This window comes from Protomyctophum bolini (genome assembly GCF_963924005.1).
Source record: "Protomyctophum bolini genome assembly, chromosome: 8".
NCBI lineage: Eukaryota > Metazoa > Chordata > Actinopteri > Myctophiformes > Myctophidae > Protomyctophum > Protomyctophum bolini.
Genome location: NC_137869.1, coordinates 23,235,545 through 23,249,847, shown reverse-complemented (window position 1 = coordinate 23,249,847; position 14,303 = coordinate 23,235,545). Strand labels below are relative to the sequence as shown.

At 40.1% G+C, this 14,303-nt stretch overlaps 1 protein-coding gene across 1 annotated transcript in view; it reads right to left on the bottom strand.

Moving 5' to 3' along the window:
- The window catches only part of pex5la (peroxisomal biogenesis factor 5-like a), a 98,765-nt gene that overhangs the window by 28,439 nt on the left and 56,023 nt on the right, over nucleotides 1–14,303 (bottom strand). Inside the window, exons 3-7 of the mRNA XM_080769534.1 lie at nucleotides 11,434–11,545; nucleotides 5,351–5,557; nucleotides 3,477–3,597; nucleotides 2,107–2,200; nucleotides 1,778–1,807 (exon numbers count right to left, since the gene is read on the bottom strand). Of these exons, the coding sequence (XP_080625660.1) occupies nucleotides 1,778–1,807; nucleotides 2,107–2,200; nucleotides 3,477–3,597; nucleotides 5,351–5,557; nucleotides 11,434–11,545 (564 nt within the window). The remainder of the gene's footprint in view (nucleotides 1–1,777; nucleotides 1,808–2,106; nucleotides 2,201–3,476; nucleotides 3,598–5,350; nucleotides 5,558–11,433; nucleotides 11,546–14,303) is intronic.

The following is a 14,303-nucleotide window of genomic DNA, read 5'->3' as shown; positions in this document are numbered from 1 at the left end:
TGTAAAATAATGTTCTTGTCCTTCCTACAATCCCAAGTTGTGTTGTATGATCTTTTATGAGGAAATCTCCAAAATAATTTCAGCCAATAACAAAAGTATTGTATTTGTTGAGAAGGAGGCCGAAACCAACGTTTCGATAAGATAGTCTTCCTCAGGATTTTAGCAAGACTATCATGTCGAAACATTGCTTTCCTGAATTTGTTTAATACATTTTTGCATCGTGGGTAAGAATTGTGTGGCCTCTCCTTCTCAACATTATAATCTTATGTATACTGAAACACAAACAAAACTACTACAAAATTAAAATATGAACATGAACAAAAAACAAAGAAAACCTAAAGGTACAGGTAAAGTGTTCACTACATTTATGAGTGGTTGCCACATCTTGAAAAAGCCTTTGTAATTATCATGTAGGATGTTAAGCTTCTCTAAGGGAAGTATCCACAACATCCTTTTGAGTATTTGGCTGTTATGTAGCGCTATATTGGATCGCTCCAATATATTTGTTTGTGGCTTTCGCCTTTATTTTATATTTTTTATGTAGGGACAGACAGTAGGCTGACAGGAACTGTGAGATGGGGGGGGGGTGACATGCAGTAAAGGCTGTCGGATCGGGAGTTGAACCCGTGGCACACTGCCAGACTGGATTACCAGCCAAGGTGCCTGGACCGCTGAGCCACAGCCCAGGCCGATCACTCCAATTATGATAGTTCCTCCACGAGGTGGAGTTATTGGAGTGATCCAATTGCTCACAACCGTGGTTACCTACGTAACCTTCGTTATAATTGAATTTGTCATGTGCAGGCTTTAGTAAAGCTGTATTGAATTTAGGAAGCACACTCAATATTTATAGATGGTGCTGCTAGTTTGGACCAGGACGAAACTATTCAGATAATAGGCTATGGCTTCACTGCTTTTAGTTTACAGTTTACAGTATTTCACTGCTGTTAGTTTAAGTAAGTAAGCCATTACTATACAGAACATAATGTGTTCATGTTAATATTTGAATGTATGTATAATTGTATATTATTTATATTTCTCCTTTATTATTGGTTAGTTTACGAGTATGTTATAGGACCACATACAGTTAAGGAAGTAAAATACAACAGTTTTTATAATTGGTTGTTTCTACCATATGTTCTTACCGACACCCCGTGGTGATCTCCACCTAAAAGTAATTGGCGTGCAGTTCCATCATCCGTCCATTTAACAGCCCTTTGTGTGTGTTTGCACCACTGCCAAGTATACGAAACTGAAGCTGCTCTTAACCGTATCGCTGTCAGTGAACTACTATGGACCTCCCATGCAAATTGTTTGCCAATAACTATGCCCCCTTGTTGGACAGACTGCCATCTTTAATCCCAAATCTATTATTCAGAGGAACACTGAAAAGGTGATGTATGGTTATCTAGCTCAGTGAGATCCAGAACTAATGGTCCCAGAGTAAGGCCTACTGAATAATTAACAAGTGATTAATCTAATACTGGCGTCTGGGAACAGGACCTACACAGAGACCGTCAACGCTGGAGGAAAGCGCTTAACATTTGGACCTTGTATTAGCACCACAGAAGAACAGTTTCAAAGCAGACATGTTGGCTCAGGATTTCCCCTAAAAGGTCCCTTAGGGGCATCCACAAAAGCTGCCCCGAACAGTATCTTGGAAAAAAGTTTTTCGATCAGATTTTATTATAATGGTGATGCTATTTTCCCGGTGCAAATGCGTATAGGTCTTTCGGTAGAACAGTAAAGGATGCATACGGACTCTACGGAGGCTTACATGTCTTCCACTAATATACTGCCTGTTGAGCTGAAATGGAAGAATGTGATGTGTTAGAACAAAAATGGCTGAGTTAAATAATCACACAATGGAGTGACTTTATATGAGCTTTAATATAATACTGGGAGGTTGCCATCCATCCACAAAAATGTTTAAATGCGTTGTGAACTTGTCCATGGCAGACATAACTAGACATTTATGTTTTCATGAGAGCTTAAACACAAGTCAGAACAATCTGCTTTGGATCCTTCTAAAGTACTTCAGAGTGATTTTGATTTGACTACTTTGAATATTTATTTACAGTAATGATGAGTCCTGGTTTTACTTACTTGAGATGCCAGGGCAGCCTCTCCCTCCACTTTGATATTTGTTGCCGAGGAGTTCTTGTTTGGTGTCTCTGATTGCGTTTTACAGTCTATGGACCTAATGGAATGGAAAACAGAGTAGAACAAAGGTTTCAGTGGTTTTATTATTACTTACAGCACAGCTATCGCAACATTTAAGGCAGTGACATGTTTATGCTGTACTTGGAGTTCCCTCAACATTGTGGAATTAGTGGATACCATGTACTACAGTTCCTACTTCCTATGGCATTTTTTGTAAAATAAAAAAATAGGCTCCCCCCTAATTTTTAAAGTGTCAGGTGTAGCATTTGTCGTGTCCTCTCCTCTATAGGTCTAAGTGAAATCAAGTGATTCACATTTGAGGTAGATTGGATGTTGCGTTCATGACTTTTAGCATTTTCCTGTACAATAGGCACTTCCTGCTAAATGGAATGGAATATAAAAATCTCAGATGGTACAGCGATTTGTGTGAGAAAATCGGCTATGGTGTGTCACACCATGTTCCAAGAGGAATCAAAGTGAAAATGACTGCATACTGCATACGGTTGCCACAGACAGTGGCCTGCAGAGATGACAAAGTGGGCAGTGCTGTATAACACTATGGTCACACATGGTGTGTCAGGTCTGTGTGATGTACAGTATGAGGATAAGGGAGTCACAGTCCATAGTGACTGTTTCCAGTCTTATGGCAACAGTCCCTGAGCCTACTAGATCAGCTTTAATACAATTTGTCAGATGGTAGCAGAGAAAGTTAACAGCCACTAACTAGTAAGGTGATAGGAACGGAACTACCTTAAATTGTCTAGTGAAAATGATGTCATCTGTCTTAAATGCAGTGTCAAGTTAAGAGCAGGTTAATTTCATTCATATCCACAAATGCCATCTGAACAAGTTCAGCAAAACAGTTTACCTTTTCAGCATTTACCAAAGAAACAAATGGAGGAAACAAGCAGACTATTCCTCTACTTCAGAAGGCAAAGAAAAATAATTAGAAGTAGAAAAAGTGCTCCTTGGAGCACAGATCTCGGCCAGGTCAGGTAGGTTATTGTGGCCTCCTGGTGGATAATAATAGGCCAATGTGAAAAGGGTGCCATTTCTTCCTAGGCCTTAAATTGAGGCATTTTGTTCCAAAACTTTGCTTTGCCACAATCGACCTGCTGGTGCTATAACAGGGGGTGCAAAACAGTCTCTCAACATGCCTTTGGCCTGTTGGAGCCGGAGACAAAAAGGTGGCTGCGCTAGTTATGATTGCTATATATGCCTATATATGGGTATATTGGTCGGAGCGGTCGTTCTGGGCAACTGTCGATCCAAAAGACGTCACACTGGGCACCACACTCCTCAGCAATACCTACCATAGAAATTCATTAGAAGAATTTTTAGATGATTGCCGTTTCTCCAACTTCCATTTTCTGCTGCCACTTCTCTGACGGTGGGGGGTCAGCTCCTCCCATTTATCCAAAGATGCGATGTTGACTGGAGGCAATAGTAACCACTGGTCAAATTCAATCATTGATCAGATATCGGTTCTGGAGTAAAAATCAATAATCACAAAAGTATCAAAAGAAACATATTTGTTAATAACCACGCGTCATCAATAGGGGAGGAAAGACGCTTTCACTGTAAGTTCAGAATCGGTATAAGCTAGAATCAAATGATTGTGGGTGACAATCTATCAGGAAGTATTAAGATAAAAGTAATTATTATTATATGTTGTCCCCCTATTACAAACTAGAGAAAAAAATGATTTGTTGTTGAGACACGATGCCAATAACATTCAATGTATCACCCTCATGTCATCTGTGAGGGGGACCTCGATTCAGGGTGACCTCCGTTCAGAGTAGACATGAGTTGATAAGGAGCGGCCCCCTGATAATGTGAACAGTGATGATGGGCTAAATGGCTCCTGACACCAACCATATAAAATGAAGCGCGGTGGAGAAAGCTGTGGTATAAATGGTCAGTTCTTGCAGACTCACTCCATATCTTCCACTGCAGTCTGAAAACTCACCTCACCTCATCCCCTAGCACGCCATAATTCTATTAGTTACCTACCAGTATTTACTTTATAGATGCTAACTACAGTATGTTTCTCATATGTAGATACATGCTCACATATGCTTTGCTCTTACTTAGATCAGATGTGTGCTGCTGTTTGCTTGTACTTAGTTTAAAATAGTATTAAGTTGCTTGGTTTGATGTTTACTGCTTTCTTTTTTATTTACTGAACCATTTAATTGTTTATTGACTAAAGTGCACTTTCTCTGATCTTTACTGAGTCTGAATAAGCATCTGCTAATGCCTAAATTGTACTGAGCGGTGCTGCAGGTCATTCATGTTCTGATGCTCATTCTCAAACACACAGTCAGAGAATAACACTGATGGAGAATTGGAGATAAGAACATCATGTCCAGATAACTAGTCCTGGAGGCATCTAAACAGCACCACCTGGACACATTTTCAGGACATGAACCTTTTCCTTGTAGAAGATAAAGCCACCAGGGCTGTAATTAATCTAACTGCCATGAGTGACTCAGACCATGACTCAGGCTGCATGATTAGGGCTCATTTATAGACTTTAACCTTTTCAACTGGCAAATGGGAAACTAATCGGCCATTTCCTCTTAATGCCTTTTTAAGATGCTTGCTTCTGTTGCAGGGAATTGTAGGATCATCCCTTGGTGACTTGGTCTACCTTGAACATGCACAAGGTCAGGCCCACTGAGAATGATGAGGAAGGCTTTCATAACGTGGGTGGGAAAGGAGAATTGATGGTTTGTGTGTTCCATCTTGACCATAAGAAAAATGTTTTTCCATTTCCACAAGTTGACTGACTTAATGAACTGAACTGAATTGAATTGAATTTGGTAATTGATGGCCATTATTTTATGAGACCATATTGTGAATGTGCAGTATAGTTATTTGTTGTGTATAACTACAATGGTTTGGACAGTCAATACACTTCCCTCTACTCATAAATGTATGCTAAAACATCCAACTTGTGCAGAATATGACATGTACAGTAGGATAGCATGTCACAGTCTGCCATCTGCTCTGTCTGGCACAGGCCTTTTTGTCCAAAAGTGTTGCATGTTCTGCTGTGGATGGAAACTCTCTTTTGTCTTTGTACCAATGTCAGAGACAAACTCATTAATTCCACTGGGGTCGTACAATGTTCCTGATTCCAGCTTTGACAGAAAGAAACCGATTATTGTGAAAGCTCCTCTACCTGAGTCTAGTGATGCTCGCTCGGGAGTGTTTCTGATGCCTGTCTGCTCGATGTCCACTTGTATCAGCTCGGTATCGTCAATCTTCTTTCGGTGAGGGTTGCTCCTCTGGCCCTCCCCACGGGAAGACAGGGAACTCCTGCTGTCCTTGCTGTTTCTCCTCTCACCGGGTTCACTGAGATCCAAAAGGTCCAAGGTTGAAGACAGAACTATAAAGGGGGGGAAGCGGACATGGAAATGATGCCTAATATGTCACGCCGCTTAGTAATAAATCAGGACGGGTACTAAAATGTCTGCATCTCTGCCAAGCATCACAGAACACAGTACATGTCTTTTCACATGGGGAGTGACATAATTGATATAAACTACTTCAATACATTTCAATTGGCGGGTGTGTGCGAGTTTCACGGGTTTGTGTCCCCTAGTCGCGCCTCCTGTCAGATTTCCCACACCTCCCTAGCTGCCTCTCATTGGGCATTCATTACTAGGCACATGAATTGCTCCCTGTGTGAAAAGACCTTAGGTAAAGACACATGGTATTGCAATGAAAAGTCAAAATACCAACCAAAATGGAAATGATTGCATATCGTCGAATATGTTAATATTGTGCATCCGGTTCTGGTTCACTTATTGTGTCTTTGATGTTTGCTTCTGTAAGACAAATTGTTCCTGGGGAGCAATAACGTATCAAAACTAAAACAACTATGAGCATGTTGTTCAAAGAGTAAAGATGGATCGTTGGAAAGTAGTTTGAGGCGATTTATTTTGCCTCGTTGGTTCTGCACTCTGACTTGAGTAGATTTCAAGTCAGTTCCTAACTTTTGTGAAATTGTTATATAAGACATTTCTGTACGATGCTGTGGTTATGATGAGCGTATATTCGAATATTTCACTTATTTTGTGATCTACACTTTTTTCGGCACCAAACATAGCACTATCAGCAGCAGACAAGAGGATTCTTTCACAGGCGGGGCTAGACCTTTTAGTCGCTACAATAATATGCTTAACTCCATTTATCTACAGTACATATCCTGCATGTGAATGGAAGAGTTTTATGTTCTCTGATTTACGGTAGATTTTTTATTAAAACTAATATTATATTATTGCTTCATCATTCATGTAGAAGAGTGTAGCAGTAAAAGTAGTGCGCGCACTCACGCACGCACGCACAGAAACACTAAAAATAACATGTTCATCAATCATATTTGAAGACTAGCCTACTGTACATACAGTATAAAAGGAAATCACTCTAATTTGCCAGATTGCAATAGAACTATTGATGTTCTAAATTGACTGATCATTCCTTTTTGCTTTGTTTTTCCTCAAATACAAATGTATTATTAATGATGAAGTACAGTGGTCTGGTATTTGCCCCCTTTTCTTCTTTTATTACCCTGTTAAAGGAATGAGTAATACAGTCATTTGGGACACATTCAGCTGGTGCTGCACCTAAGGGGTCATCCATCTGTGCAGTATGTAGGCTATGTCCCAGTACTGTATGTATGTCTCCCAATGTTTTACCCCAAAAATTATTTCCAAAATACAAATGGCTCCAGACTGGCTAGAAGTACTCGTGGAAATATTAGGCTCCATATCCCAGGGACTGCACAGACCCATGTCATTCACAAACTGCACCCCTAGTTAAAGTTATAGATTGCACAGGGAAGCCAAGCCGTTGTTAAACCCTCTCTTAAAAAATAAACATTCTCTTGCACCAGAAAAAACGATTTCTGTTTCTGTGTTGAGATTTAAAAGATGTCTACTTCTGTGTCCTCACTCAGACTCAGAGCATAGCCTCCCAGACGTTTTATTTCCAGGGAGAAACTCAAAGCACAATATTTGGACTGACAGTATATCATACAGTACCCAAGTAGAAGTAGGCCTACAGTAGCTACTGTATATGACCCAAAGTTCAACAACACTTTATAGTTTATAGTTATTATAGTAAATTAAAAGTGAATTTGATTATTTTCCAGTAAAGTTAAATGCATTTTTCATTATTTATCAGCACATGCTGACGTATTTGGGAACTCTATACCAAAACAGAACAATTCAACAAGCTATATCAGACATGTTACTGCTTAGTTTCATGAGCCCATTCAGCCTCTCCTATGACCAGCTGTGTGTGTGTGTGTGTGTGTGTGTGTGTGTGTGTGTGTGTGTGTGTGTGTGTGTGTGTGTGTGTGTGTGTGTGTGTGTGTGTGTGTGTGTGTGTGTGTGTGTGTGTGTGTGTGTGTGTGTGTGTGTGTGTGTGTGTGTGTGTGTGTGTGTGTGTGTGTGTGTGTGTGTGTGTGTGTGTGTGTGTGTGTGTGTGTGTGTGTGTGTGTGTGCATAACATGCAGCAATAACACCCTGCTGTTTATGACAAACAACTTGGAGGATCTATTGAAAGTAATCTCCAGGTAATTAAAATGTGCAGTAGTATTCAAATCTGCACCCTTCAGATGCTGTAACTGTAATTAGAAATCAAAGGAGACACACTTGAAGAGAACAGGAAGACGATGTCTTGTAGCAGCGTACGGAATTAATGACATGCACCGGAAGAACAGACGGTTAGAGAGTTGTTTTGATGCACTTGACTGCGCTTGAAATGATGAGCCTGTGAACACAACGTTCTCCACCTTCCTTTGTCAACAACCGTCTCTCTGTTTTATGATGCGAGCCATATGCTACCCGGAATACCACTCATTTTCATCAACATTATCAACTATATGTATAAAAAACGCAGATCCGGGTACACTTAATAGTTAAAAAGGAGGAGAATGTTATTGAACCGACGTGTTTCGACCTATACGGTCTTCATCAGGGCTGATTGATGGTTGCTTCCTTGCCTCTGCATTGAACTATGTATAGCTTAGAGTTGTTAATACAAAGCCTCCCCCTTCTGTTTAGCCTACTCTGCAGGCCAAATAGTACACCATTGATCACATGATCACAAGTTCTAGACCTCCAGTTATAGGCTAAACCGAAGGGGCCAAGGGGGGGTCTTATTATTTCCACACAAGAACTCTAAGGTATATTAATGTCATAATTCAATGTCTGTATTCCCCTTTAATATATTCATATTTCCAATGACTCAACATGATGCCATTACTCATCAATCAAATAATAATGGGATAATGGGTGAAAAGTGGGTGAAAGAAAGGTGATGTCTAGAAAGAATTCAGGAGAATAAGGCTTCATATCACTGCCAGTAGGCTACCTTTCTAATATTTCACCTACAATGCTGAAATGTCACTGGAATGGAATTAGATGATTGCCTTAAATGTGCATCCATTGCAATGTGATTATTTCACATTATTTCAGGAAATGTCGATGCTGAATCTATTAGGCTATGTTCCGCCTATATTTTAATGTATGCGTGCATTCTTATATTCTATGGGTATTATGTGGGCTTTTTGTCGTCAGAGTATTTATTAATTAATTAAATGAAAGCGCCTGTGGTGCTTTGAAGTATAAAGTTTTAGTTTTTTAGTTTTTTAAGCGAACCTTACGTCTTATGTCTTATTTTTCTTACTTGAATTCAAGGTTTCCTTCATCTCAGCATGCTCCTGAAACCCATCTAAAAAAAGGACTGGTTGTGAAGCTGAAAGAAAGGCTGTTATTCTCATATTCTGACGTTTAGAAACACCTAGCTTTCCCCTGACAGCAGTGATTTTGAACATGAAGTTGAAGGAACAGTGGGAGACAATAAACTGGTTGGCAGTAGTTCTGTATTTCAACTCTCATAATCACGGCAGCCTTTTTTATGTCAGCCATTTTGAATATCGGCTATCGGCTACAATATATTATTGTCTTATAGAACAGCAGGACAGTAACCAGCAGGACTACATTGGAAACAAGTGATATATAGTAAGTGTTTCATTACGCTTTGATGTGCTATCCTGGGTTTAAGTGTATTGTGATTTTGCTCACATATCTTTTACCAAAATCAAATCAAATCACCATCTGACTTCAGCAAAAACCTTCAATTAAGATCTTCATGGCAACAACAATGCCCCAATTTGTTGTTGTATTTGCAGTGATGCTGAGATGTCCCAGCGTACGTATCCCCATACGGAAAATATGTCCATGTCTTTTATGCAGTAAAATCATCAGTGTTAATTCTAATTAGGAAGTGTTCAAAACTTCAAATGTAACCAAATGGACCCTTGCTTGTCTGTAACTCTCTGAGAGTGTACAAATGGAACCAAATAATAATATGAAATGCAGCTCAAAGTGCTTTACAGAGCAATGGAGAAAAAAGAAAAGCAAGGCAAAGACATTAAAAAACAAGCAGTAATGCAATGCAGTGAGGACATGAATAACAAAAAATAAAAGATCAATTAAAAGCAATGTTGTAGAAGTGGGTCTTGAGCTGTGCTTTAAAAATGTCTACAGAGGCTGCCTGACGAAGGTACAGTGGGAGCTTGTTCCATGCCGTCGGCCCTTAGAAGCAAAAAGCTGCTTCCCCGTATTTTTTAGTTGCCATTTTTTTAGGCAAAGCGAGCAGGCCAGCAGTGGAAGACCTTAGGGGGCGGTTTGGGACATATTTAGGCAGGCAGTCATGTAGGTAGGAAGGTGCGAGACCATTGAGAGCTTTATACACAAGTAAAATCATTTTAAAATCAATCCTAAAAACAACCGGAAGCCAGTGCAGTGAAATAGACCCTTGCTTGTCTGAAACTCTGAGAGTGTACAAATGGAACCAAATTGACCCTTATTTGTCTGAAACTCTGAGAGTGTACAATTGGAACCAAATGGACCCTTGCTTGTCTGAAACTCTGAGAGCGTACAATTTGGTACAAATGTAACCAAATGGACCCACACAATCTTAGACTTATAATATAACAAAATACATACATAAATGGATGCACCTGCGGGACGTATCCTCAGTGATGTATCCCAAGGTCATCGGGGTTTCGGGTCTCGCAACATCATACCCCTCACTCAGGTGACCCAGCCGGGAGTGATCAAGTCCCGACTTACGTCCCAGTAGCTACCCTCGATAAGTCCCATTAGGGAGAACCAGGGCCACACAATCCATTCCTCCTGAACTACTCTGCCGGGACTGGGAGGTACCATTCTGGCACATGGACGGACTAGGCTCTGTGGGTTGACACCTGTCCGGGCCCCTCCTACGTCTCACCAGGTCCACTCCTGCTCTCACCAGGTCAGGCCCTGTGCGTTGCACCAGATTCCCAGCACCAGGCACTTTATTCAGGAATGGTGGATTCTCAAGCCGCAACGGTTCCGCAGGCTCCACCTTGCCCTTGGTGGTGCCGCAGGCTCCGCTTGAGGCTTGAATGGCCCTCCTAAAGGCCTCACCGTGGGTTTGTTGGGCTTCTTCCTCACGGAAGACACAGGCTGGGGCGCTAACCCATACTGCTCCTGGGTGCCGTCTAATTTCCGGCTGCCACCCGTCTCTCCGGTGGTCACCAGACTATTCCTGGTTGTCACTTAGTCTATTCCTATGAGTCACTATAAATAGAAGAACTATAACTAAATACATACATAAATGGATGCACCTGGGACGTATCCTCAGTGATGTATCCCAAGGTCATCGGGGTTAAATTAACAGTCAGGCTTTTACGGTGTAGATTGCTGTACATTAACCAAAAGATAGATGGATATATACTGTAGGTAGATAGACCTTTAATGATCTCGAGGGAAATTCAGTCATAGCAGCATCACAGTATATAGGCATGAAACACAGATGCAGGTAAGAGTGGAGTGATGACAAAAAATGTGTTACCTTACGATTTCAACAAACCGGCGATAAAAATGAATGACCATAAGGGAGAGATATCAAAAGCAGAGGCATGGAAACCTGCTCATGGATTTAAAAACGGTTAACCCATTTTAGGCGGGACCCCTTTTGGTGTTAGCATTATGTTGTGCTTTAGCTATTGAAAAATAGCAGATCTACAAGCTCATAGCGCGCCTCCGAGTGGCGCGCTACGAGCTTGTAGATCTGCTATTTTTGAAAAATACGACTGACATAGAAACATAGCTTTTTCAGAAAACTGTCAGGATGTAGAAGACATTTTTAGAATCTGATCTCAGGTCAGAATGGGTATCATGCAGGAAATGTGTTGTACTCTACCAGCTGTGTTTGAAGTCACAGGGCGGGAGAGCCCGTCACACTTGGTCTCACAGAGAAAATCATCGATGGAGGGACTCAGGAGAGGGCGGCTTTCTTGTTGTTCACTCACCAGCTGTAACCAGACAAACAGACAGGACAGTTCACTCACCGGCTGTAACCAGACAAACAGACAGGACAGCTCAGAGCAATAACCAGCTGTAACCAGACAAAAAGACAGGACAGCTCAGAGCAATATATCAATATTGTATCGATATCGTGATATTATGAGATGAGATATATTGTCTGGGATTTTGGATATCGTAATACTGTGATAGGTTACCTGGTTTTAATCGTTTATTCTATAATTTCAGAATAAAAGAAAAGTTATATTATGAAACCTCATCACACAATGCGATATGATTGTCACAATATCAATATTGAGGTAAAAGCTAAAATATTTTTGTGGTATTTGATTTCGTCCATATGGCTCAGCCTTGTTTCTGACGGAGACGTGACCTTTTCATGTGAATGTCAACCAGAACCAAAGTGATGTTTAGCCTTCTGACCCCTTGAGTCAGTGTTTGAGCCCAACTCCCATGCAGTGGTGGAAAAAGTAATCTAATGTTTTGCTAAAGTATCAATACTGCAATGTAGGAATACTGTATGATGTAGGAAGTACTCTTTATGCAGAATGTTTCATTTAAAGTTTTCAAATGTATAAAAATCTTTTGAAATTAGCAGATATACGAGCTCACAATGCATCGCATCGCCAAAATGTATTCAGGGCTGAAGTGGTTAACGTATGTTGTTTTGTAAGAATAATTAAAATCTACAAAATAACTAGTAACTAAAGCTGTCAAATAAATGTAGTGGAGTAAAAGTACAATACCCGCATTTGGATCTGAGAATAAAGTTAAAGTAAAATAAATTGGAAATACTCAAGTAAAGTACAGATACCTCAAAATTGTATTAAAGTACAGTATTTAAGAAAATGTACTTTCCACCACTGGTGTCAGCCACTGTTAGATTTCCTCAGTAAATACTAAAGAAAAGGCGGCGATCCGAGCACTCAAGGTTAAAAAATGCTGAGAGGATGCATAAAAATATGTTTGATTGGTTAAAATAATCCAACATGTTTCGAGTCAAAAAGAGTCTTCATCAGGGCAAGTAACCTATACCTTATTCCTTAATGTAACCTCAGTAAAACTATGCCTAAACCGAACCTTATTCCTGAACTTAACCTCATTGAAACTATGCCTATCCCTAAATGTAGTCCTAACGGTAACCTCAATAAAACAAACACAAGAATACAAAAACCTCTAGGGACAAGAACCGCTGTGAACAAGAACCGCTGGGAACAAAAACTGTTGTGGACAAGCTGTCCACAGAAGGAACGAGAATGGTGTTTTGGGCCGAGCATTCCGGGCGGTTACCATTTGAAGAAGAGCATATCAAATGTTATTGACATAGTTCGTTATATTATTAGTATACAGAAATGTGTAAAATGGCAATCTTAGTCAAGTTTAAATTCAAAGTGTGTTTACTGTATATAGTACTTCCCATTCAGTGTGTGCCCAAGTTTGCTTAAAAATCATGACCTGATTTGAGCTGCCAAACCAAAGCATTTCGTCCCTTAGCTCTCCTGGCTAGAAGAAGAGTTTTGTAGCATAATTTATTGTAGCATATTTTGCACCTCATTATGGCATTTAGCATGATTATTTTTGTAATTACTTTAGGCCTTTTGGTGCATGGACAGTGCATCAATATTATATCCATATGATATTAGACTGGATATAGTGAGTCTGTGATTTTGGATATTATACTATTGTAATATGGCATATAGGTGTTGTATACAAATAAATAAATAATAATAATAAAGATCGGATCCGTAAAAAATGGAGACATCCCTAATGCATGTATGTATGTATGAAATGTAAACCGTCAGACAAACCCTCTGTTGTATCTCTGAAAGGGATCCATCTACTACTGCTACAGCGTGAGAGGCTCCAGTATCACGTGTAATTATGAAGCTATTGGCCTCTGTTTATTTCACTCTCAAACCCAGGCAAAAAGTTAAACTCCTTAATTGCTAAAGAGGTATCACGGACTGTACACCGTAAAATCCTCAGTATTCATTCAACTCTGACAGTGTAACATGTTGGTTACATTTATACACTCTCAGTGTTGATGAATGGATAAACTAACACTAAGGATTTTGCGGTGTATCTGCCAGCATGCCAGCATGACTGCACCACAGATTACTTACAGTCCATTATCACCCTGAGACCGCTGCTGAGGTGCAGCTGGCATTCATTTGCCAACCTGCGCTTCATGTTTTGTGCAGACAAGAAAAGGACAAACTACCATTGTTGTCAGTTTGTTTGGCGTTTACATAACGCATGTAGAGGGGAAACATGACATTTTGTCATCCCTACTCTCCAGGGCACTGCTCACATGCAGAATCTTAATGAAGGTGCTAAAAAATTAATTACCAACCCCAGAATGAGGCAGCACACAATGAATGGATCTCCTGGAAGGGGGTTTACATACGTACATCTTTATGTGCCTCGGCTAGGTTCTAGAGAAGTATTGAATAATGTTTTCATTTAAAGGATAGCCCCTTGTGATGCATCATCTCGTTTTAGAGGGGGTCTTCCAAGTACTCTGATTTTGTTATTTTTTTCCTATGCCCAGCTTTGTGTGTGAATTTGAGCAATTATTTGATTGGCTGATCACCCCATAGCAATGATTTGATTGGCTGAGCAGTACATATTGAGGATAAAAATTGAGGCCAGAAAATAACAATGACAGATGTACAGTAGCTGCTGTACGCTTCCAGAATTAATAATGTGGACATTTATTAGCTGTTGAAGCTAAATTAAAAAACACAA